The following is a 25,670-nucleotide window of genomic DNA, read 5'->3' as shown; positions in this document are numbered from 1 at the left end:
GGTTCATCCGGCATGCTGGGCTCTCGTTCACCCACCCCAGCTGACCAGAGTCCCAACTGGGCCAGGCCTTGGCACAAGGAATCACAAGGACGTAAAGTGAGTAACCAGATAGAATCTCTGATTGCTTTGGATAGGAAGGTGGGGTCTGGCTTCTTCCTGTTTTGCTATCCAGCTTCAAAACAGAACCACCTCAGCAGATGCCCCTGCCTCAGGCTGTGACCTGAGAGGCTATAAAGCACCATCTGCCCCAAAGCACCGGGTGGCAGATGCTTGAGTACTGGTCCTGGGCAGCAAGTCAGATATTAGAAGCCCTCTGTACGCTGGTAAGTGCACCACTGGGAAGGTTACTAAGTGTTAATTGGAAGGGAAAACTCGGATTGCTAAGAATGGGGCACCAGTAATGCTCCCCCAGTGCTTCCATCACCGGGCACCGGTAATGCTCCGGTGCTGCGTCAGACAGTTTGGGGTTTGCCCACCAGTCGTGGCAGATGTGCTGGTTGGGAGTGAGTGGCCCCTTTGAGATCAGATGTTGGCTTGGTGACCTTTTTCCCGATGTTAAGGGTGCTCCATTCTGTGCATGAGGACATTTCTTGACTTCATACCGTCATCAGATCTTTTTCCACTCCCAGCTGAATGCACAAGATTATAAATTTGAGGGTTTTGAAAACCCTTGTAGATACCTGGTTTGATGCCACCTGACTCACAGGTGGATGGACTGAGTCTCAGTCCCACGTCGATCCTCTCTGCTCAGGGACCCTTGCAGACTGGTAACCACAGCGAACCCAGAGCCTGGCAGTGCTACTTGTCTGGTGGTCGTGGTCAGGCGTAGGCTCAAGGAGCAGGGGTGTGCAGCTGGAAGAGAGAAGCTGCAGAGTGTGACCCCCTCTGAGCCAGGTTTCTTATCAGTTTGTGCTTGCCTGTTCCCTGGGGCTCAGGGGGGACCCTCATTCACCCCCAGTGGCCACCAAGCTACATCAACTCTGATTTAGCAGCAAGCTCTGGTGACTCCTGAAATGCACAGCCAGCCAGGGTGTGTGTGAGAGAGGGTGGGGGGGTGGAGACAGAGAGGGAGAGGAAGACTGAATCGGAGAGGGAGCGGGAGGGTAAGAAGGGCTGGAGCTTGTAAAACACCAGGGGGACAGCTTCCCAGGACACACACAGGTGAGTCACATGGAAACAGCTAGGACCCTAGTTACCTGATCAGGGCAGGACTCAGGTATAGGATACTTTTCATTTTCCTGACACCAAGTGATAAGGTCCCGGGTCAAGAAGAACATATGCCTGGAAAGAAAGTCTCTAAGCCGGAGGCTCCCAGGCTGGGCTGAGGCCCCGTGGTCAGCCTGCTGGGCAGGCTGCAATTCCCTGTGTTCAGCCATCAGGTCCAAACCGCCAAGTCTTCTGTTCTTACAACTTTGTAGTTGTTTGAAAAAATAATACACAAGTTGAAAGAAAAGTAATCTTTTCATTTCATTCTCGACTCACTACAATCACCCAGCACTGCGGCCTATGCATGCTGGCACTGGTAACTCCAGCCTTGGGCAGACGGCAGACATGGCTCCTGTGTCTCCTGCCCAACCCCCACCCACTCCCTGCTCTGGAGCAGCCTGGGAACGCAGCCTGGGCCTGGTGTCCTTGACCCCTGTGCCATCCCAGGCACTCCCTCTGCACTGTTTGCATTTTACTTCTCCACAATAGGGGAGGAAGTGTAAAACGCCAGCAGAGAAGATCAGCTCCGTCCTCACGGCCCACACCCCACCACTGATGCGAACAGGCAAGGACTCCCAGCCAGCTGTTTGCATCTGTCCACCGTCTCACTGGTTCTGCTGCATAAACTCACCTTCATCCACTGACACCTGTCTCACCAATCTGGTCCTATTTCTGCAGCTTTATTACTTTCTTCTTTCATATTTAGTCGGCTGTGGGAGGCTTGCTTCATTAAAATAATAATAATAATAATAATCAATAATAAGGATGATACACTTCTTTAAAGCAATCCAAAAAAGAGACAACCAAGTTTTTACTAACTATCCACATTAGGAGCGATGTATTTTAAATGTTGTTTTTTTGCATGAGGATGGAAACAGTGGTGTGCTTCTCACCCTAATAAAATCTCCTGCTGTTTATCAGTCCCTCTGTCTAAAAGCACAGCAGCCACCAGCTGGAAATGATTTTCAGTTTTTTAAAAAAAGGGACAAAACTTTTAAGAAAGCACCTCTTTAAATTTGTTTTAATCACTTCAGTTTCTTACAAGCATCTACACTTGAGAAGAGGTTGGTGTGAGGGCAGCGATCCCAGGCAACCGTCCCTTGGAGATACAGCCCCAGGATCTGAACCAGAGCGCAAAGGCAGAGAGGGAAGACGGTCCGCAGCTCAGGGCCTGTCTGTGCCCCTGCCTGTCTTGGTCTCCTGCCAGTATTTCCTGCCCATTTCCCTCGCTTGCCAGCAGGTGACCCTAAGATACTCTTCTAAGTTTGCACTGATAGCTCTGATTCCAAGTACTCTGGAACTTTGCCTCTGTAAACAAACCCAAATTGTTATGGCAGAAATCCACAAAACGTCCAAAGTAAGAAAAAATTCTCCTGAAGCTAAGAATAACAAGCAACAGTGCTTTGGAACCCAGCATGCCCCAACTACCATTCTGTATGATTTTATAGGCTTGTGGCCTCGCTCTTACAAAAGGCTCTTCTTCCAGCTTCATTTTAGAGAGAAGGGAACTGAGACATGGAAACAATTATTTGGCTAGCATAGTCATACTGCGGGGGACTAGCCAATCCCGAACATCAAACCCAGGTCTCCTGGCTTCTCTGCTGTTCCCTGGGCTTTTTGGGGAGAAGGCTGGCTGCTCTGGCCCATGCTGAGTTACAGCATGGCCCTGCGGAGGGCTTTTCTGCTTACAGTGCACTTTATAGGAGGTTGTTTTGAGGAAGGAATCTCTGACCCAGGATATTAGCTCCCAACAAATATTTGCTCAATTAGTGTTTTTAATTGAAAAGGATATAATGTGATGCATTAATTATTTTTGCCCATCAGGAAATCCTCCCATTGCCAAATAGTTATGCAAAGACTAGCGCAGACCAATCATGCTGCTGGGATCTGTGAACAAGTCAAAGAAAATGCCCTGCTTTGGGGAAACACACAGCTTTATGCACAGGCATAGACCAACAGCTATGGCCAAGGGGATCATCCCCTTATGCAGCCCCTGGGGGCAGGACACTACGCCCGCTTTGCACGAGAGCGGCAGACTCACCAAGAGTCCGAGGCCACAGCCTCCACGTCCCACCCCGGCCCCTGCTCCGCCGCCTGGTCGCTGGAGCCCATCCCCCTCCTCCGCACACTGGAGCTCAAGTCATCCTGGAAAACCTGGAGCAAATAATGTTTCCCAGTGCTGCTTGCTACTTCCCCAAAGTCAGAATGACCCCCGCCTCCTTCGTGCTCTCATCGCAGTGTGTGCACGAGACACAGAGCGCTCCCATAAAGGCCTTCTGCCTGTTCATCCTGGGCACCCCCAATCCCTCACCCAGGGCTCAGTAACACGGGGGCCTCCCGTGAGTGTTTGATGGCTAAATCAGAGAATAAAGCAGATCTCCTGGGAAGTGCTTATACTGAGCTGAAACGTGCCTCCTGCAACTTCCTAGGTTCCACCATTGGCTGTAATCCTAATCCTTCTGTCTAGGACGGTCCTTCAAATCCTGAAGGCAAATGTTTACAGAACTGCGTCCGGCCCCTAGAGTAAGTCAGTCAGCACAGATGCCCCTTCTGCAGAGTGAGCCTGTGTGTCTCCTTGCCCAGGGACTCCCCAGTGAGCTCACAGGGTGCCAGGAGCTGGCAGGCTGCCCTCTGACGGGCTGACAGTTGGTACAGATGCATCCTTGCTCAGCAGTGTGTACCTGAGAGGACATCCTTCCAGGCAAGGGACCTATAGTCCCGGGTTTCACCCCCTGTTCCTCCTGCCCGGGACACAGCCCTGAGCACCAAGGCTGAGCAGAGCCTCTGGGGAAGTTACTTCTCCCTCTGCCGACCTCCTGCGGTTTCTGCGGAACCCCTGGGGAAAGTGCCCACCCTCTTTCCTGTTCCCACTTTGAAAATGGCTCCTCTCTACCCCCAACAAAAGGAAACTGCTTTTTTCTTGGTGTCCTACTGAAGGCAGGAAGACTTCCAGTCTTTACAGAACCATGTGCTCTGCACACAGCTGTAAATACCATATTTATTCTTCACAGTGTCGGCGTGCCCCGCACACAGCTGCAGATACTGCATCTGTGTGTGCGGCTCCCACTTCTTTGTTCCCAGAGTCAGTGTGCTTCCCTGGACACCTACTTTGGCCTGCAAAAACGAGTAGCATAGTATCCTGCTGTGTGAGTGAGGAAAATGAGGTCCAAAGAGGGCATTTTCTAGACACCCAGCTGGTTCATGAAAGAGCAGGCATCTGAGACAGATCTATCTGGTCCCAACTCCCACCTTTACTTCATCACATCAGCAGCCTCTCTAACGCAGGTCACTTTATAGCGTGAGGACCCAGTGAGGGGAAGGTTATATAGGGTTGTTGAATTATTGACATCCATCAGAATCCAGAGCACGACCTCCCCAAAGGAGCCGACTAGCTCTTCCCAGTAAAGCAAATGCAGCGGCTCCGAAGCCCCCAGGCCTGCAGTGCACTTACATGACACCTGAACAAATGGCCCTTCATGGCATTACAGAAATATTTGCTGAGCATCATGTGTGTCCCAAGGACTGCCTTAGGCCCTAGGGCTGTGGCAGAGGCTCGAGCCCCTTGTCTCAAGCTCCCAATCCTAAAAAACAAAACAGTTGCAGCCAGTTTTGTGGAGACAGATCAACTGTAAACAAGAAAGCAGCAAATGTTCAGAAAAATAATGTCTTTGGGGCACCTTTTGCATCTCCTCTGTGACCCAAGTGCTTTAAAAACTTACTCACCTGAGGAGATAAAAGTATCACAAAAACATACCAGGAGACAACATCTAAAATCATATGATCTAGTGTTAAACACGTACCTATCAATCAGAATGCTAGAGGAATTAAAAAGCAGACTCACTGATGGGAAAAGCAGAAGAGGAAGCCAATTTGGGGAAATGTTTTTGTAGTTACAATAGTTTATGTTTACTGAGCATTTGCCAGGTGCCAGGAGCAGTTCTAAGCCAGCTGACATGTGTCGATTCACTTGATTCTCACAAAACACTGCAAGGAAATTACTACTATTTTCTCCACTGTCACAATGCCCAGAAGAGCTAAATGACTTCCCCAGGATCACGCAGCAGTGGCTGACACCTGAGATCTCGCCAGGCAGTCTGACCCGGAGCCTGGCTGCTTAACCGATAGACCGCATTGCCCCTCAGCAGCTCACGAGTCCGTGTGACGTATGGCCTGGGCCAGACAGTCCTCCTTCCACACCTGCCATGCTCCCGGGAGGGACCAGCATCCACTGGAGAGAGAGGGCTGATTTTCCAGCCTCGCTGGTGGCTCTTTCTTGTCCACTGTGACTGCCCACTGGCAGCAGGCAGGAGGAGGATGGACAGCCAGCAGGGCCCAGGCATGCGCCGGGGGCTGGTCTCACCCACAGTCCCAGCTCCACGCCACCAGCTGTGGTGCAGCCCTGCGCACATCCGCACACCAACCTGAGCTTCAGTTTCACGTGTTTATTTTGAAAGTGGGTCTCCTGTGTTCACTGCAGCACTATTTACAACAGCCAAGATATGGAAACAACCTAAGTGTCCACCAGTAGATGAATGGATAAAAAAGATGCAGTACATATACACAGTGGAATATTACTCAGCCTTAAAGAAGAAAGAAATCCTGCCATTTGTGACAGCATGGATGGACTTAGAGGGCATTATGCTGAGTGAAATAAGCCAGGCGGAGAAGGACAAGCACCATATGATTTCACTTATATGTGGAATCCAAACAAAGCAGAAACAGACTCAGAGACACTGAGAAGTGACTGGTGGTTGCCACGGCAGGGCCGGTGAAACAGGCAATGAGCGTACCCGTGTCAAGATGCACACTAAGATCTGTGCACTTTATTGTATGTGCCTCAAGATACAATTTTTTTAATTATTAAAAAAAGTTTGTGACGAGGTGACCCTTTGCAGCTGCTCCATGTCACCAGGGGTCAGTGACGGCTGAGGCAGCCGCACAGTCCACAGCACACACTGTCCGCTAACAGGGCCCAGTTTCAGCCCCTGCCGGTTTGGACCAGCACCGACAGGGCGGGGGCACCAGGTCCAGCAAGACTGCTCCCCAGGCGCAGTGCGGACACTTGGACGGGCAAGCCCCATCACCTGCCCAGTTCCCCAGCTTGCAGGGCAGCCAGGCCAGGTGGGGCTGTGGCTTGAGCATAAAAGCTGTGCTCTGCTTTCCCCACAGGAGACTATGACCAAGCGCGTGGCCATCGTGGGGGCTGGGGTCAGCGGCCTGGCTTCCATCAAGTGCTGCCTGGAGGAGGGCCTGGAGCCCACCTGCTTCGAGCAGAGCGAGGACCTCGGGGGGCTGTGGAGGTTCACCGTAAGTGGGGTGCCCGTCCGTCGGAAGCGGGTGTGGCTGCAGCAAAGAGACTGAACTTCATCCGGAGGGTGGGCTGCCCTGGGGAGGGGCCAGGAACAGAGGCCGGGAGGGGCAGCTGGAACTGATGAGAGAGGAGCAGGGCACAGCCCCAGCCCGGCACCATCCGTCGGTGCCTCACAACCATCACCCATGGCCACGACACAGGAAGGTGCCCATGAAGGGTGGGAGAGGATGGTGGCTGGGGCAGGCTGGGGAGCCCAGGGCGAGCAGGGCAGGGCCAGGCTCTGACGCAAGGCCAGAGATGCGGCAATAGGGGTACAGGTGTAAACGTGGCTGGGGTCCACGTGTGCCTGCAGAGCTGCACGCTCCTGTCTGGTGGACAGCAGTGGGCGCAGGGCAGGATGAATCCTGTGCTGGGCACCTGCCATCTGGGCAGTCTCTGTCCGTACCAACCACGGTCAGGAGCACAGAGTGTGGGCTGGGAGCCTCTTGGGTTCCTCAGCAAAGAAAGCACAGCTGGCCCCTAAAAAGTCCAGGTTTGAAATGCGATGGTCCACAGATTTTTTTCAATAAATATATTGGAAAGAGTTTTGGAGATTTGTGACAATTTAGGAAACCTCGCAGATGAACTGCATAGCTAGAAATATTGAGAATTTAAGAAAGAATTAGGTATGTCATGAACACATGAAATATGCACAGACATAATCTATTTCCTTGCTCGCTGAGGTGGGATGGGCAGTGGGCTCTTAGCGGTTAAGCTTTGGGGGATCAAAGTCACGCACGGATTTCTGACTGCGTGGGCAGTCAGTGCTCCGCAGCCCCACGGGGCCACAGTGAGGATGGACAGGGTGCAGGGGAGGGTGGGACAGCCCCCTTGAGTGGCCGGGGCTCCCCAAACCTCTCCTGGGAGGACAAGGACACCTCCCACCAGCCTTGGGCTGAGGAAGGAGTGCCAGGGAAGAGTGAGTGGAGCCATGTGCCAGCGCCCTGAGGGATAAGAAGGGACGCCGCACCCTCTGTCCCAGGAGCCACACTCAGAACTGGAAGACAGTAATTTTTTTCTGGTTCAGTGAGCAAAGCCCGGAGAGGCCAGGTTGCAGGCTCCCCCAGTCCTCCCAGCAAAGTCCAGCTTGGCTCCCATAAAGAGCTGCAAACTTAATGCATCGGGCCACCAGATGTGGCATCAATGTGCAGAGACCGCCCTAAGGACCGGGTGGGAGAGCACATCTGCTCCACTACCCCACTGCACGTAGCGACAGGAGGGTGGGGCTCTGATGTGCATGCTGTGGCCCCCTTCGTGCCCCAGAGACGTCACCACTCGAGCGGGGCCCCCTCCCCCGAGAGCCCCACAGTACCCCCAGCACAGCCCTGTGGGCAGGAACTACTGACCCTGAGCTGGGGCCTGGCCGCAGGAGGAAGCTGCCCGATGGGAGGGAGGGACAGTCCGCAGTCACCTGGTTACAGCGAGCAGAGTCCAGAGGCTTTGGGATCCTCGACAAAAAGGCGCCTTCTACAGGCCACAGGTGCCTGTTCATCACTGTTGATCGAGAGAAGTGAGTTCTAGAGCCAGCTGTGCTCAAGGTGCCGTGTGACCTGGGCAGGCCCCACACGTGTGCAGAGCACTGTGGGGACACAGAAAGGGGGGCTTCCCATCAGGACAGTGGGGACGGTTAGGGTCCCGCAGGTCAGGCACTGTGCCTGAGGGCAGGATTTCATCCCCTGGAGGGAAACCAGGGAAGGCTTCATGGAGGAGATGGTGTGCCATCTAAGGATTTCAACAGGCAGGAGAGATTAAGCAGGAGATAGTAGGGGTGGGGGATGCAGGGGGGGATCCAGTAAAGAAAGCTGGGCACAAAGGGGATGACAGTAGCTTGTCGGTGTGCCGGGACCCGTGAGAGAGGACACAGCCAACCAGGCGTGGTACCCTCCCCGGGGAGCCCCAGGACCCTTCCACTCCTCAGCACCGCTCCCTGGAGGGTGGCTCTGCGTGCCCATGAAGGTCTTTCCTCTGCATACACATCCTGTCATTTATTCAACAAACATTTATTAAGCACCTACTGCATGCCTCGTACACCACAGAATTTTAGATTCAGAGAGTAATACGTCACCCCTACATTGCAAGGAATTGTTCCTCAGCTATTTCTTCTTCTGGTAAACCTTCTTACAACCTTGCCTTAAAATCTTTCTTATTCCTAAAAGCTCAGCAGTCTTGGTAGGTTCCCTTTTATTCACATATTCACCCAGCATTGTGAATTCCTATCATCCCCAAGGCCCCCACCATGCAGCTCTAATCTGGCAACTGGATTCTGTCCTCCAGGAACTCTGACCCCCGCTGGGGAGAGGAGATGGCAGAGTAAAGTGGGTCTGGCTGCCAGAAGGTGGGAAAAGAAGAAGGAAACAGTTGGGCTTGGAGAACAGGGGCTGTGCGTGTCATGACAGAGAGAATGTGTTTATTATCATTTCACATCTATTTTCCAAATGAGGGCGAGAGACCTCTGACCTGGCAAAGCTTCTCCCCATTGCCTATGATTCTCTGGGAAGGACACGAGGCTCAGAAAGGCAAACGCCCGCTGTCCCTGGAAGGTGACACGACAGACAGCATGGTGGCTGTCACTTCGGTTGCCCTGGGGCATACGCACCATGAGTATCCGTATTTACAGCCGAGGACACTGACGCACAGAGGCTAGGGACATCCCGAGGTCACCCAGCTAGAGGCGTAGAGCTGAACGGGAGCTCAGCATCGGCCCTCCCAGAGCCCGCCTCTGGGCTCCCGTGAGGGCAGGCGGCCCCTCTGCGGGGCCCGAGTGAGGCAGGAAGCCAGAAACCCCGCCCTGGGGCCCCGGCTCCTTCCCTCTCTCCACCAACCAGCCCCCAGCCCCGTGTTTCCCGTCAGGACAAACATCTTCCCCTGCACAGCCCACCGGTGCTCAGGGGGCACGTGCTTCCCCCGCGGCCCCAGGGCACGCGGCGTGGCGCACCCCCCCAGACGGGCATGAACCGTCCGCGGTGCCCGCCGCGGATGCTGAACACCCCAGACCTTGTGTTTTCCCAGGAGGACCAATCCGGGTGGTCCTGGATTCCACCCTGAGGGCTGCTTCCCCTCGAGCTACGGCTTCTTCCCGGCCAGCATCCACGATATCCGTGAACAACGCGGCCTTGAACTGCACGGGTTCCTTCAACACGGGCTTTTTTCAGTGAATAGACTGGAAATTTTTTTGGAGATTTGTCACAATTTGAAAAATATTTTCTTCTCTCTGGCTTACTTTTTTGTAAAAATAGTGTATAATACCTATAAAATACGTGCTAAGACTTCCAGTCAACAGTAGGCTATTAGTAGTGAAGCTTTGGGGGCATCAAAAGTTATACGTGGGCTTTTGACTGTGTCAGGGGTCAGCGCCTCTAACCCCAGCCTCGTTCCTTAAAGGATTAGCTGCATTTCACAATAGGCTTCAGTGTCTCCCAGAGAGTTTTTCCTTCCTGCCTTTCTAATTACCTTCTACAGTTTTGCAAAACAGAGTTCCTACTTCTGTTTGTTCCTTTGTTTGAAGGCCCCATAGAATACACGGTTCCCTGGCTTATCCTTTTCCAGTGGCCCCTCTTGCTCTTTGATGTCTAAAGGTGCCCTCACAAAATGCCAGAAATTGTTTTGAACTATTTTTATGGAAATCTTTGCATGTATTATTCACACCTTTCCCCCTTTTAAACAGTATACACTCTAAATTTAGCCTGTTATTATCACAAACTAGAAATTGACAGTCATTGCAAAGTGTTATTTACCACGAGATGCTCTCAGATGCCAGAGAAAGATGAGGAACTTTTGCTGGTATTGACCCCAAAATGCCTACACCTGATGTTTTCCTCTTTCTACTATAGTTTCTTCCCTTGCTATTTGCTCTCATCTCTTCATATTATAGCTTCCCATTGTGATTTTTCCTGTAACGCAGGGGAAACTTGACACTGTCAGTTAAATCAAGCAAACACTGAATCGAGTTCTAACACATGGCTTCAGGTTTAAGGATGTTCTAAAGAATCCAATAAGAGGGTCACCAGCCACTAAGGCATGTAGTCAATACCACTGAAGAATTGAATTTTTTATTTCATTTAATTAAGTTTAATTTAAAAATCAATCCTCAATTCAAGTTACTGGAGAAGTTTTAAGTATATTTGTTAGCAATTTGGACAGTGAATCCACTTTTTTCCAATGGAAATTCATCATTTGAATTGAGATGTGTAAAATATCCCCTGGATTGGAAAACAGTATGAGAACAACAATGTAAGTTACTCTGTTAATAATTTTTATATTGATTACATGTTGAATTATAAGATTTTGGATCAAGCTAAGTAAAATCTACTATTAAAATTAATTCTACCTGTTTCTTTTTACTTTTTTTAAAGTGGCTCCTGGGAAACTTTAAAGCACGCATAGTAGCCCCATCACTTCCCTACTGGGCAGGGCTGATTTAGAGCCGAGTTCCTCAAAGCTTGGCCCACGGCCCAGCCCCTTTCCATGATCCTGCCAATGACTCCCCATGAACCCAAGTGCATAGCAACTGCCTCTTTCCATCTCCTTCTGGGCTCCGGGCTGTTTCCTATTCCATATTTTGCAGTGACACTGTGACTAGGGGCAAGTGAGCTCAACCCAGGTTTACGTGTTAGTACACGAATGAAACTGTGATTCTGCTCGTGAAATTCAGAGTGGGTCCTGTGTTTGCCACCCCTCAACTGCAGGACAGCAAAGAGTCACTGTAATCCTGGTCAATGTTTGACGTGCCTAGAAACCAGTGTCTGTTTCATGCGTGTGCGTGCACGTGCACACACACATACGCGCTCAAGTGCATTCACTGTTTGAACAGGAACATGTCGAAGAAGGCAGAGCCAGCCTCTACAAGTCTGTGGTGTCCAACAGCTGCAAGGAGATGTCTTGCTACTCAGACTTTCCATTCCCAGAAGACTATCCAAATTATCTGCCAAATTCCCAGTTCCTGGAGTATCTCAAAATGTATGCAAACCGGTTCAACCTCCTGAAATGCATCCGATTCAAGGTAAGACATGAAACTTCATCGGGAAGTGTTCCCTGTTTTCTGTTGTCCCTCTAAGCCTGGCCCTTGGCTCTGCGGATGAGATGATGAACAGCTGGCCGCCGCCCCTTGCATGTACACCCGCCCTGAGCAGATCTGGAGGCAGAGGTGGGCACTCTGTGTAAGGTTCACAGGTATAGATTCTACTTTGACTTACTTACTAAGTGGCTGAAGAGACCTAAAAATGTCAGGCCACATGCTCAGCTTAGGCCAAGTGCCTGCACATGGGGTCATTGATGACTCCCACCAGCCCCTGGGTATTCTCTTCTTGACTCTCACCTTAGAGGAAGGACGTGTGCGAAGGCCTGTACACAAGGGAGACTCTTATCTGAGGGAAATCTTCCCTAGATATCCTCAGGAACAGGAAAATCCTTGAATATTGTTCTTCCCCATCAGAGGACACAGACAGGAGGAAGGTAGAAGGATGGGACAAATGAATATACCTTCTTTCTTTTCTCCATTTTTCCCTTCTTCTCCAAGAGATGCATGAAAGTCCACATTTCCCTTCTCCTGGCTCGCTCCCTATCAGAAACGGGGACGGCAAGGCACTCAGAGAACAGAAGGACTGAGCAAGGGCAGCAGACAGGACTCACATTCATAACCTTCAAAGTACTGATCAGAGCAAAATCATTATCTCAAAAAGCATCTCCACATTCACTGCAGCCTTATTTACAATGGCAAAGCCGTGGAGACCACCTAATGGCCATCAGTGGATGAGTGAATAAAATGTGAGATATGATTATACACACACAGTGGAATTACTCGGCCATAAAAAGAAGGAAATCCTGCCATTGGCAGTAGCATGGATGGGCCTTGAGGGCTTTATGCCAAGTGAAATAAGTTGGACAGAGAAGGGCAAATACCATATGACCTCAACTCCGTGTGGAATCTAGAAACACCGAACTCATAGAAATGGGGAGCAGAGTGGTGATTGCTGGAGAGGGGGGCAGGAATGGGTGAAGGGGGTCAAAGGCACAAACTTGGGGTTCTAAGATGAATCAGTTCCGGGGATGTGACTGTAGTTAACCACACTGGGGTATCCATAGTTGAGAGTCGCTGAAAGAGTGGATCTTAAAATTCTCATCACAAGAAAACACGTTGTAACAATGATGGATGTTAACTAGGCTTTTTGTATTAATCGTTCTGATAAATACATATTTTAAATTATTACATTCTTAAATGTATGCCATGTTATATGTCAATTATATATCAATAAAACTGGAGAAAAGTAAAAGTGCTCCAGTTTTCCAAAGAGTATTTTATCCCCCTTCCTTATTGTGCAAGGGACATAATAAAAATGAAATGTTACCATAGCGAATGGACATGATCCTCAGAAATATTTTTAATGCATTAGAATTTCTGAGTCTGAAGCATTTTCTTTGCCACCTAATGTCCAAACCCATTTTAAAATAACTTTTTTAAAGAAAGAGAAAAGCTAACTGCTTGTTCCCAAGTCCAAACTTAGTCCAGTCACCACACAACATGCCAGTCAGTCGAGAGGCAGTGCTGGGAGCAGGAAAGCGACTTGATTCAGAAAGACAGCAGACCAGACCCAAAAGACGACTCCTGTCCTAGAGCCCCACCTTCACGCAGGTGGTTCTCAAGCTCCCTCTGTGCCAGGGGACGGGGATGCAGGGGAGGCAGCAGGGTGGGGGTGACTGAGGCAGCGGACGTCTGGGCCCACCAGGGTCCCCAGAGAGCATCCCCGGGGAGCTCTGTATCCTCGGTGAGTCGGCTCGCTGACCTGGGTCTGCTCACAACGTTCTGACAGCTCCTGCACGAGGCAGTCATTTTCATACACATGTCCCTATTCCTCGGGGGTGACAAGCTTTGGGTAAGGGGCTATTTGCAGAAATCTCAAGCTGTAAGCAAAATCCCACCTGGTGACTGACAAGGCTGCAGGCAGGTGTGCAGGCTGAGCAGAAGCTCTTCTCTCTCGTTTCTGTCATTTGCCCCAAAGGTTGAGGAAGCACAGGACAGACACAGTTTGGAGGCAGATGCCAACCTTTTCTATCTGGCCCGTGTTCACTGAAGTTTTAAGAAAGTACGTAGGAATAGCTGTCCAGAGAAGTTTTGTTTGTCTGTTTTCAATGGTGATCAGCTATTACTTTTAAGATAATACTAAATTTTATTTCAAAACGTTTCTATTTAATTGAAAATTTATGTCTTAAAAAGACAGAGTTGCTAATACAAACAGAAATCCCATGAGCACTTCAAATACTGTAACAGGGAACCTGTTAGGAAGGACCCAAGAAGAGTGTCTCCTTAGAAACCTGAAAAGGAAAGAGGCAGCCAAGTCCCCTGCTCAGTGCGTCACTGATGCTTCTGAATCTGACTTGCAGGTTTGTGTCATGCATTTTCAGAATCAGAACCTGGAAGCCCTGGACATACATGTTCTCAGTGAAAGTGAACAACAGACTGCTCCCAAATTCCAGGCTGTAAAGCTCGCTTTCCAGGAGCGCGACGCATCCCGTCAGACTATTTACATGGGACCTAATTTATGTCCTCAGCTCTCCATTAGCCCGTGTCCATACAGAGTTGTGAGAGAGAAGCTCTGTGAGAAGCACTAGAGAGGGTGATGGAAAGACACTGGGGCACCGACAAGATGCTCTTGCTTCTCACCCACGGTGAGAATTTGAGCAAATCACTGGCAACCCCAGCCCTCACCACCTCTCCTAAATACCCCTCTATAGCTCCAGGCTTAGAACACTTCCGTCCGGGAAATTATGATTGATCTGATTGCCTGATACCATTTCTAGGGTCACGTTTATTAATTATGTGTATCTGTGGGCATATCAGCCAGCAAGCTTGGACTGGGACCCTGGAAGCTACTCATCACGACTGGTTCTGTTTTCAGACTAAAGTCTGCAGTGTAAGCAAACGCCCCGATTTCACTGCCACCGGCCAGTGGGAGGTGGTCACCCTGCATGACGCAGAGCAGGAGGCACAGGTCTTTGACGCTGTCATGGTCTGCACCGGCTTTCTTACCGACCCGCATCTGCCGCTGGGCTGCTTCCCAGGTACAGCATTTTCTACAACTGACCTTAATTTTTTCAGGAGCCTGCCTGACACTGGATGGGGCTGCAAATCCTTCCTGTGGTGCCCCCATTAAACTCATGAGGGGGCCGGGGTTTTGTTCTGACCAGCACTTTCTGTTGGTCCCCACGCTCCTCGGAGCCCCCCAGGTGTGATCTGAAACCCACTCCACCCGGAGGGCAAGGGGACTGGAAAGAGGCAGACATTCTGATGGTAGGGCGGTGGGGCAGGTGTGCGAGCAAGGGAAGCACCTGAGGCTTGTCCGGCCCCACGGGACGGGTGGATCTGCCCACTGCCGAATCCCAACAGTTTACACAGAGGCCTCATGTGGGCCCAGCCCTGGACCTGCCCAGTGGGGCTCGCTGCCGCTTCACCATCTCAAGGCTGTGCCCTGGGGGGGTCCTGGGGGATGGGAGGGCAGGGACATCCACACTGCAAGGCTGGGGGTGGTGACCCAGCTCCAGGGTCACTGGTGGTCACGTCCTCTCAATGACCTTCCCCAACACTCTCTGGCCAGTTTTTCATTTGTCCCAAACAACCTGAGTAGCAAAGAGCATGAGTTCCAGTCCACAGTGAGGTTCAGTGTCCCTCCCGCAGGGACTGGCCACACTCAGTCCTCAGAGACGCGATGGGCTTGAACAGCAGACTCGCCGCAGCATGCAGCCAAAGCCGAGTTTGGGGGCCAGAAAGGTCGATCAGTGAACAAAGGTAGCTTGATGTTTTATAGCAGTTTATCTAGATCAGAGGTTCTCGGCCCGGCTCAGCCATCCACAGGGAGATGAGACCTGGAGGCAAGTGAAGCAAGCGTCCGTGGGCCTCAGTTCCTTTATCTGGCTTTCGCAACCATGGTTGATGTTAATTTACATCAAATTTCAATTGGATTGAAACTCAGAGAGAAAAGAAAATGTGTGGTTTGGTTCATCTGCAGTAAGGATTCTGAAGTTAAACCTTTAGGGAAGTTTTCTCTGAATGGCCTAAGTAGGACCTGGAGCCACCTCAGGGTTCATCTTACAATAACTCCTGCCCTCTGATGGCCCTTGGTCTGCCCCAGAGGTCCCTCAATTGGGTCAAGTTGGGAGAAAGCACATCCTAAAAGCCACAGCAGAGCGTCCCTGGCCTGGCTCAGCATCCTTCCCAAGGTCCTGGAACAGGACAGACAGTCTGTGTGGCCACAGCTCAACCCCTTCTCCCCCTACAAAGCAGCCCGACCCTTCATCAGCCCCTGCCTGCAGAGGAAATCCCCGAGCAGGCAAGCTTCTCCACACTCCCAGGACGGCGTGCCTGCATAGATCACTCTAGGCATCCAGAAAGTTCCATGGCAGGGTGTACACTGCATTTGCTCGGCACCCTCAGCACATTGCACAAGGTATTAGATCAGAGGCAGGGGGACGATATGGAGCCTGCTGGGAGAAGTGAAGCTCTGCTTGGGAGAACAGGGGCATCACAGCCTACTCGTGACCTGGAGTGACACCAGCACCACTTCACCGCACACGCAGGGACATCCAGCGGTCCTGGGCCTGCCCCTGGTGTCGGGCAGGGCAAGCCACATTCCCCCAGGAGCAGCTGAGCCAGCGTCCTCAGGCTTAGGGTGAGCCAGGGACCTGGGGGACAGGCTCCGGGCTATACGACCAGCCATTACACAGCGCTGGGGCTTCCGCTTACCCTTCCAGATGAAGCCTCTGGGGTCTGGCCATTGGAAATCCCAGCTGGATGTCTGAAAGGAGCTTTGAGCCCTGAAGTTCTGACATAGACTCGAAACGGAGTGCTCCGGGTCTCGCCGTCTGCCTGTCTGCCTCCCAGTAGGTGGTCTGCACACACTGAGGTCCTTGGTCACGGCTGAGAAGTCCACCTCACTGACCATATTCAAGAGCATGCATCATGAGCTCTGGAGGGTGCTCCAGGGAGGAAGTTCCCCAAGGTCCTTCTCAAAGAAACAGGGTCGGGTTAGGATAAGGGTGCAGCTTCTCGGAGTGACTCCCTCCGCTCCTTTGGAAATACCCCCGGGTGCTTCCTGACGCACCCACCCAGCAACGGAAGTCCTTCTGACACCCAGAATGTCAGTCTGACGTGATGCAGCCACAGAGTCTCATTTTCATCCATTCTGACCCAGAAGAGCCTGATTCACAGAGAACCTAAGACCGCCTGACACCCGGGGACAATTCTCAGCAGCCATCTGACGCCTCTTGGGTCCTGAGCTGAGTCCTATTTTAACTTTTGCACCATTTCTAAACTCTGAATGCTCCGGATTGTGATTTAACTGAGATTCGTGTTAAGACTTTTAATGGCCGAAGGTGAGCTGAAGAGCCCCAGGCCTCCGTCAGGCCTCTTGCCTCAGCGTCTGCGTTCAGCCCCTGAGAACCCAGATGTTGTATCACTTATTGCAGGAAGAAAAGCCAGGTTCTTGGTTTAACGTGTATCGCTTTGTGTCATGCAACCTTGAGAGCAGCGTCCGAGATCCTCCACTCACAGGTGACGTTTCCACGAAACTGGGCATCAGCTGCCTGGGAGACCTCATCTCGTGTTGGCGCCGACCTGCCCCCCGGGGACTGTCTCTTTCTGAGCCGACTCGGCTGAATGACAGTCAGACACCAGGGGGCGCTACCGGCGGATTTCTCCCACATGCATCTTTTTGAACAGGGACCACATTTTACATGTCTTACTTCCCCGACGTCACCCCGCAAGGTGCCAGGAGCACAGCTGATTCCAAAGGCCAGCTGAGAGGAGTGGTCCCCCTTCATCTCTGCTCCTCACCGTGGAAAGCTCTGTGTAAAACAAGTATTGGAGAATAGAACATCACCATCCTGTCTGCTGCCTTATAATTTTGTTCAATATGTCTTTATGCCACGATATTTCAGCTTGGGGTAAATCACCGAAGGCCGATTGTCCCTGGTAAGTGCCTCCATTAAGTAAATAATCACTCACTGATCGCTGGATCCTGTGAAGCCATGTGTTCAGATTTCAGATTTCCTTAAAACTGAGTATGCTATTAAAAACAGCCCAAGTAATCCTGGTGCCATTAACTGAATGATGCTTCTGTTTCATTCACTGATCCTATAAATTCTCTTTTTGACCTCTTTTTCTATAGGTATAAGTACCTTTAAAGGCCAATACTTTCACAGCCGACACTATAAACATCCAGACATATTTAAGGACAAGAGAGTTCTGGTGGTTGGAATGGGGAATTCTGGCACAGACATCGCCGTGGAGGCCAGCAACCTGGCAGAGAAGGTACCCTTAGCCGTCACTTCACGAAGAGCTGCAGCTTAGGACATGTGCCTCGGGACACGGTGCTGGCCAGGGGGCAGGTGGCGGGGGCATGGGGAGCCAGACACACACGCATTTTGAGGTCGTATGCGCCTCAGCGCTCACCAGCTGTACTGTGGACCCCAGAGGCTGCCTTTCCTTCCAGCAGCGTCTCTGTTTGTCCTTCCCCCATCACCCCACAGAGACACCAGAGGCATCTGCTTCTCACCCAGCCCCACCGCCCAGAAACTCTGTGAGGTTTTCTGTGCCCAGGCCTCTGGCCTGCTTCCTGCTTTCCTTGCCGATTGCCCCCACGGTCTGGCCCTCCTCCCAGTGACCCCTGCAGGGAGGTACCACTCACCGGGCCTTGTCTGTGCTGGCACGAAATGCCTTCTTCCCCATGCCCCCCATAGGTCCTCTGAAGGGCCTGCTCTCGTTGGTACATGCCTACCTTTAAAGACCTCCAACAACTCCCCTTGCCTAAGAAAGTAATACATTGCAGCTGTCTGAGGCCTGCCCAGGGGTCCTCGATAATCTGGTCCAAATTGCCTTTTGAGCTTTATCCCGACTGCCTTCCTGCCCATCAGCTCAGCCTGCGGTCCAGGGGGCCCTCCCAGCACGTCTGTCTGCCTGAGCTTCTCTCTACCTCCGCCTTCTGCTCGGCCTCTTTGTCTCCATCTACATACCAGCTTCCTCTCCCCAGCAGTGATCTCTCCCTGGGAAGAATTTATGTAATACTTCTAATTTGCACTCCTTGGTCTACACTCTTTAATTCTTGGTATTGTTAATTGCCTGTTACAGATACATTTCCTCTCCAACTCTGCTATAAATTCACTGAGAGCCATCAACCAATAAATATGCATTGGCTGTTGGCTTCTGATGGGCCAAACGGTGTGCCTGGCCTGGGGACACACCAGAGAACATGACAGGGCAAGCCCAGACTGGCTGCCTTGAGTGTGCGGCGCGGGCAACAGGCCCCAGTAAGCGAGGGGGTGGTGAGGTCCCCACTGCGAGAGCAGGACAGCTGTGAGGGGGGGGACTGTGAGTGCGAAACTCTGAGACTTCCTTCTGGGACTTTCAAAAAAAGGGGCTTGATCACTGCGTTGTGGATTGGTGGATGTGTGGATGGGTTGATTTGGAGACATGTAGCAGGTGGGTGGAGTTATCCTGAACAAAGAGAAAGGAGGTCCGGAAACAAAAATTAACTCGGTCCCACCCACCATGACCACACGTGGGTAGCTTATGATCACGTCTATTTCTCTAACCATGTTTCTTCAGACAGAAAATACCTTATTCCCGTGTCCACAGAGAACCCCTTTGGGTTCAGACCACAGTTCACGTCCTGTCCTCCTGCATCCTGCACGCGAGGGCGAGTCCAGGGCATACGCATCTTGTGTTGGGATTGCTGATCCCCATCACATATTCTGCTCCAGTATGAGGCTCAAGTGCATAACTAAAACTGACTCCATCAGGCCCGGGTTCTCAGGGAAAAACCACCTGTTAAATTCGCTGTTTTCTATCTGCAAAGTAACAGATGGCTTGGCTTTTGATTCTTAGATGGGTATGTAGATGCCTCCTTATTGCGTGGGTACCACCACCACTATTGGCTGGTGGACCTAGTCAGCCAGCAAACGCAGCAGGTCTGCAGAAAGAAAAATCCCACCAAAACCAACTGTGTCTCTGATTTGTACCGTCAGCTGTATAAGATCCCACTGGAACCTTTGCAGACACCCTCTCCTGCTGCCACACCCTTTCTCATTGCCACAATGACTTGTGCACAAAGTTGTGACCCCCTGCTCACTGTCCCTACAGGAGACCAAGCCCCTTGGGCTCACCACAGCCTCTCATGCACCAGGGTCGGGCCCAAGGTGTTTTTCCATCCATTACCTCAAAGAAAAATTAAAATAGCTCTCTGCTCAGGGTCATGTGGTGAGGGTGCAGATGCCGTGGTCTGCCCAGTTCCCAGGCACTGCGCAAGCTGAGGGTCCTCTGTCTGCCTGCAGGTGTTCCTGAGCACCACTGGAGGGGCCTGGGTGATCAACCGGGTCTTCAGCTCAGGACACCCGTGGGACATGGTGTTCACAACACGGTTTCAGAACATGCTCAGAAACTCCCTCCCAACTCCAGTCATATCTTGGTTGATCGCAAGAATGATGAACAGCCGGTTCAATCATGCAAATTATGGCTTGCTGCCAGAAGACAGGTAAAACCCATGCATCTGCCGAGGGCTGTCGGGAAGGAGCCTCCGTCCTTCCAGGAAACCCAAGCCAGGCAAACACCTGGCATGGCTGAAGGTGAAGGGAAATTTCACATGAGTTTACTTCATCATAGTAGCCAACAATTTTGACTAAATTTTCGGTGAGTGAAATATGTGCCTCATCTTGTCAACATCCCTCTAAGTGAGTATCAGTATGACCTCCCTTTCACTATGGGTGAACCAAGGCTTGGTAAGGCCCAGGCACTCGCCCAACCTGCTGTGTGGCCTGTGCCCCAGGCCCTAGCAGGGCACCTGGGCTTCAGCGGCAGCCGTTCAAAAAACTTTGTCCAGAGTTCTTTTGATGAAAGGAATACACTAGCCTTGTGTCCTGTCCTGGAGGTGGCACCCTGACCCGCATGCCTGGGCTAGCCCAGGGGAGCGCCCCAGGATGCAGGGGGAGGCCGGGCTGCAGCAGGTCACCAGCGGCCCCTGACCCCGTGCACCTGTGCAGGATACAGCTGAGGGAGCCGGTGCTGAATGATGAGCTCCCGGGCCGCATCCTCACCGGGAAAGTGCTCATCAGGCCGAGCGTGAAGGAGGTGCAGGCAGGCTCCGTCAGGTTTCACGACAGCCCCCAGGAGGAGCCCATCGACATCATCGTCTTTGCCACCGGGTACACCTTCGCCTTCCCCTTCCTGGATGAGGCTGTGCTGAAAGTCGAGGATGGCCAGGCCTCGCTGTACAAGTACATCTTCCCCACACATCTGCAGAAGCCAACCCTGGCCGTCATCGGCCTCATCAAACCCCTGGGCTCCATGATACCCACGGGGGAGACGCAGGCCCGGTGGGCCGCCCGGGTTCTGAAAGGTGAGCGTGCAGGAAATTGCAGGTCATTAGCTTTTCCAGTCTGCCCAACTATGTGGGGTGCCAGAGACCCTGAGACCAGCCCCAGCATCTCTCTAAGGCACAAAATCTTTAAAAGCAGAATCCGTTCTGTTGTTCTCTGAATTATACGCCTAACAGATTGGAGCTATTGCCAGCACAAAAGATAAATCGGAGGTCAAAAATGTAAGTTGTGTCTACCTGTTAGTTTGACCAAATCAGCTGGTTCAATCGAAACTAAAAACTTCAAAAGTGACAAAATTCGGTGGTGGGATGGGCTGGATGCTGGTCTCCGCTGGGGGCACACTGCCGGGGGGCCCACCAGTCCTGCCAGCCTCTGTGCAGAGCAGGAAGCAGCTGGGCACTGGAAATAGAGGCTGAACCACGGCAAAGGACCTTTACCCACCAAGTGAAGTCACATCTCTGTTATACAGGTGTGAATAAGTTACCGCCACCCAGTGTCATGACAGAGGAAGTGAATGCAAGAAGACAGAACAAGCCCAGTGGGTGAGTCACCTGCTTATGTCCCCTTTGAGCTGCAACCAAAATTGGTGGGACAATTGCAAAGAGAAGTGCATTACTGGGCAGAGAGAAGCACCTAGGGCTCAGAGGAAGAAACTAGGGCAGCCTGTCCGGGAAGAGAAGAGGGGTGGGATGGAAGGTTTGTGTCCCAGAACATCAGGTCACTTTGTTTCACTGCTAGGGCATCACACAGGGTGAAATTATCCAGGCAGAGGAAAATAAATAGCATATGATTTCACTTATACAAGGAATCTAAAAACAAAACAAATGAACAACACAGCAGTAGGCTCATAGCTACTGCAGAGGGACTGGTGGCCACCGTGGGGAGTTTGGGTTGGGTGGGAGAAATAGGTGAAGGGGACAGAGACACAAAATCTCAATCATAATATGAACTAGTCACAGGGATGGAAGTGCAGCACAGAGAACGTGGCCAGTGATTCTGTAACATCTTCCTATGTGACAGTAACTGCATTAATGGAGTAAGGATTTAATACTGCGGATCACTGTCCAGTCACTGGGTTGTACACTTGAAACCAGTATAGTACTGTATATCAACTATGCTACAGTAAAAAAAAATTAAAAAGCAAACCTGAGACCACGCTTATGCAGCACCATGGCAACGTGGGTTCTGAACCAGATGTAATTAATCCTCTTCCACCAGTCACATTCCATACCTCACCCACCAGCTCTGACACCGGTCCCACCCTCTCCACCCATCTTCACCATTTTGCTCCGATTGCTACCCTGCAGTGGGCGTCCGCAAGCAGCTGCAGGCCCACAGCCCACCTCCTGTCCTTGTCTTTTATGTATTTAAATGCTTGGAAACAAAAGAATATTTTGGGATATGTGAAAATCATATAAAATTCAAATGACAGTGGCCATAAGCATTATTAAAACAGAGCCTCCCTCATTCACCTGTATTGTGTGGCTGCCTTCAGGTCACACAGCGGAGCTGAGGGCTTGGGGTGGAGCCTGAAGCCCTCGTCCTGCAGAATAAGCCTGCTGACCCCTCCCGAGAGTGGAGGCTTTCTTGGGAGAGAGGAGGGGTTACCTGGCCAGTGAAGGAGGGGGCTTGGGACCCCTACTCTCACCCCAAATCCAACTAAAACATCTCTGGCCTTATCTGCTTTCCGGCTTATCCATTTGGAGCTTTAATATATGAATTTTCACTTGAAGGAAAAGGTTTATTATCACTGCTAAAGGAAAAGAAACTTAGCACATCTCTGATTCGTGTATGTTGCCAAACGCCACGTGCTGATCTAGCCTTGTAAAGTGCTACACCCCAAAACAGTGAAAGCACTTTAGATGTCTCTTCATCATCCTCAACCTGGAATAGGGTTTGATCTCCACTGCAGAATTCCAGCAGAACACAGGTGATCGGTTAGAAGGCCACAGTGCAGGAGCTCCTCCTCCCACAGGCCAATCAGCGACGTTAGGGACCAGCAGTGCTACAGGGAATTTCACCCTGTGATTTCTGTGGATTTTCACTTTATCTAAAGCTAGCCACAACTAAGTTTTAGAAAGATTTAGGAATAGATGAATTATGCAAAATATAATTTTTTCTAGAAGTTGCTAATCATTTGACAAAAGACTAAAATAATATTAGACGCATCATGAGCTTTGGAGCACCATGTCCATAAAGGGTCCTCCCAAGGAGCCCGCGTGGCACCGAGATAACACGAGACTGTCCACAGCTGCGGCCTGGAGGGAAGGACGCAGAGGCATCCGAGCTCTGTGGTGTCTATTCACTCTTGACACTCACTTGCTCTGAGTGACCTTTTTTACCTTTTTGTCCTCCCTCTACCCCCTCTTCCTTTTATAAAGGTTTGGCTTGTGCTTCTGCAAAGCTCTGCAGACAGATTACATCCTGTACATAGACGAGCTGCTGACCTACATCGGGGCGAAGCCCAACCTGCTCTCAATGCTCCTGACGGACCCACGGCTGGCCTTGGCCATCTTTTTCGGCCCGTGCACACCATACCAGTTCCGCTTGACCGGCCCGGGGAAGTGGGAAGGAGCCAGAAATGCTATCCTGACCACGTGGGACCGAACGTACAAGCCCACCAAAACCCGAGTTGTACAGGAGCCCCCGTCGCCCCTGGCAAGCTCACTCAAACTCTTCGGTGCCCTGGCTTTGCTCCTGGCCGTTGTCCTGGTCTTCCTCTGAGGGGGGATGACTGAGGGCTCGTTCGTCAGATGCACCCTGTACTTGCACAGGCTCCAGCTTGCCCCTGCACACCACGGCCCTCCTAGTGGGAACCACCCCAAGTATCTGAGGCCCCTGCCCTGCCCCGGCCCCAGGCTTCCACCACGGCCCTGAGCCCTCCAGCTCCACCTGCTTCCAGTGCTTGAGGAAGACAGCAGTTTGTGTGCATTTGAAGGCTGCTGGAGGCCTCAGGTACACCCTAGAAGACCCGTCCCAGGCAGCACCCTGAGCAATCACACCTCTTTCCCATATAAACTGCTTCCGTAGACCTCCACTAAAGCCCCCTACTTTGCAAAAGATTTGCCTGTGCTGAAATGGTGTTCTTATGGTATCAGCTAATTAAAAATAAAAAGAAAGAAAAAACCTAGAAGTTGATTGCTTCAAGTGGCCTTTTATTCTCCTTCAGAGTTGGGGAAAGATGAGGGGAACAGAGTGGGGATGGCCCCTGGGGTGCGGGTTTGGTGAGTGCCTCTAGGGACTGTCACTGCGCGGGGTGCCCGCTCCCCCAGAAGCAGGCGCCGAGCCGGCCCCCTCCCCCCGCCCCTGGAGCCTCTCCCCAGGGAGAGGAGCTGCTGGAGCCTCCTTCCCCCAAACAGAGCCTCTCCTGTATTCCTGTAGGGTCGCCCAAATCCAAGTGCAGGTCACCAGAGAAAGCCCACAGCCAGCAGGTCTTTGACAGGGAGAAACAGGGAGGGACGAGAAAGAAGGCCAAGAGCGAATCTGTCAAAAGCAGGTTTTGAGCAAACCAGACCCAGCGCTTGATGCTCTGTTACACCAGTGAGCAGGCATGCAGTGCAGGAGAGGCCACCTCCACTCCCTGCTCCCCCAGCCCCTCTTTTCTGTCGCTTTCCTACTTTCCTCCTGACCTGGTTCACTTGTTAACACGTGTGACACTACCGTTGAGAATAAGAAATACGCATTTGGTCTTGGCCCCCGTTGCTGGAACAGAATCCCCCAAGTGTGGAGAGCATCGTGGTGGCCTGTAACGTTAACGTGTGCCTGGGCTGAACCTACCATGGGGCTGCTCTCAGGAGAAACGGCCCTGGATTCGAGGGGTGGAGCCTTGAGTCCCTCGCCCAGGCTCTGGGAGGGGAAGGGGCTGGAGGTTGAATCAGTCGCCAAGGGCCAATGACTTAAATCAATCGTGCCTGTGGGATGAAGCCTCCATAACACCCCAAGGATGAGCTTCTGCATGGGCAGACACCCAGAGGGAGCGACTGCAGCAACTTAGAGAGGGTGCGGAGGCCCCCCGCCCTGCCTGTGCACAGTCCCCACAGCTCCTCCTGAGCTGCACCCTTTTGTAGTAAAACCTGCAACTGAGTAAAATGTTTCTCGGAGTTCTGTGAGCCACTCTAGTAGATATGAACCTGAGGAGGAGGTTGTTGGAACCTCAATCTACAGCTGTCCGATTTGCATCAGGAAGGCACAGTTCTGTGGGGCTGAGCCCTAATCTGTGGAGTCTGGTGCTCTCTCTGGGTAGACAGCATCAGAACTGGGCTGAACTACAGGACACCCCACTGGTGCCCAAGAATTGCTCAGAGATGGGGGGAGTCCCCACATACACACTGGAATGGGTGCAGAACCCTGGCATAGACATTCATAATAAGAAATCACCCTCTGAGCACACTCCAGATGATTTCCGGAAATGCGTTTCTCTCCCTCACAACAGAGCTGGCATTTAGCATCCTCTCAACTTCGCTGGGGAGGCTCGGTGCCCAAGGGGAAACATGGCAGTCCAACGACCTGGTCCACAGGGGCACCACGAGGGCTCATCTACTGTCCTGTTCATCCTTGAGGGACTGGACATACAGGTGGACAACAGCCAGGCTGCCTGCAACAGACTGACCCACCCCTTGGCAGCCCCAGCCCAAGACAATCAGAACCTGGGCACTGGGCTCCAGCCCGCCTAATTTTTGTCCCCACTTCCCACCGAGGACCCACCAAAGAACCCAGTGTATTTCCCAAACCGTCCCTTATGACACCATCCCTCCAA

General features: G+C 51.8%; 1 protein-coding gene across 3 annotated transcripts; it reads left to right on the top strand.

Annotated features, from left to right (window-relative positions):
* Positions 1 to 24,047, top strand: FMO1 (flavin containing dimethylaniline monoxygenase 1). Of its 3 annotated transcripts, XM_036900998.2 has the most exons (10): positions 137 to 323; positions 2,252 to 2,446; positions 6,376 to 6,513; positions 11,367 to 11,555; positions 14,449 to 14,611; positions 17,713 to 17,855; positions 19,874 to 20,073; positions 20,579 to 20,934; positions 21,384 to 21,456; positions 23,296 to 24,047. In XM_036900998.2, the coding sequence occupies exons 1-10, from the start codon at positions 267 to 269 to the stop codon at positions 23,636 to 23,638; spliced, it is 1,857 nt and encodes a 618-aa protein (XP_036756893.1). In that variant the 5' UTR covers positions 137 to 266; the 3' UTR covers positions 23,639 to 24,047. The 3 variants fall into 3 exon arrangements, with proteins under 3 accessions (XP_036756900.1, XP_036756893.1, XP_036756910.1); XM_036901005.2 differs by lacking the exons at positions 137 to 323; positions 2,252 to 2,446 and adding an exon at positions 1 to 96; XM_036901015.2 differs by lacking the exon at positions 2,252 to 2,446 and having other exon boundaries at positions 138 to 323.
* Positions 24,048 to 25,670: the final 1,623 nt, after the last annotated feature.

The sequence above is a fragment of the Manis pentadactyla genome, chromosome 19 (assembly GCF_030020395.1).
Source record: "Manis pentadactyla isolate mManPen7 chromosome 19, mManPen7.hap1, whole genome shotgun sequence".
Lineage (NCBI taxonomy): Eukaryota > Metazoa > Chordata > Mammalia > Pholidota > Manidae > Manis > Manis pentadactyla.
This window is presented reverse-complemented; position numbering and strand designations above follow the sequence as displayed.

What these genes read in the sequence shown, in the direction of transcription:
- FMO1 (XM_036900998.2), top strand. Translation starts at nt 267, where the DNA reads ATGCTTGAGTACTGGTCCTGGGCAGCAAGTCAGATATTAGAAGCCCTC. An exon ending in TTTCCCTCGCTTGCCAGCAG is followed by an intron (nt 2,447 to 6,375) that starts GTGACCCTAAGA and finishes CTTTCCCCACAG; the next exon opens with GAGACTATGACCAAGCGCGT. An exon ending in GGCCGCCCGGGTTCTGAAAG is followed by an intron (nt 20,935 to 21,383) that starts GTGAGCGTGCAG and finishes TCTGTTATACAG; the next exon opens with GTGTGAATAAGTTACCGCCA.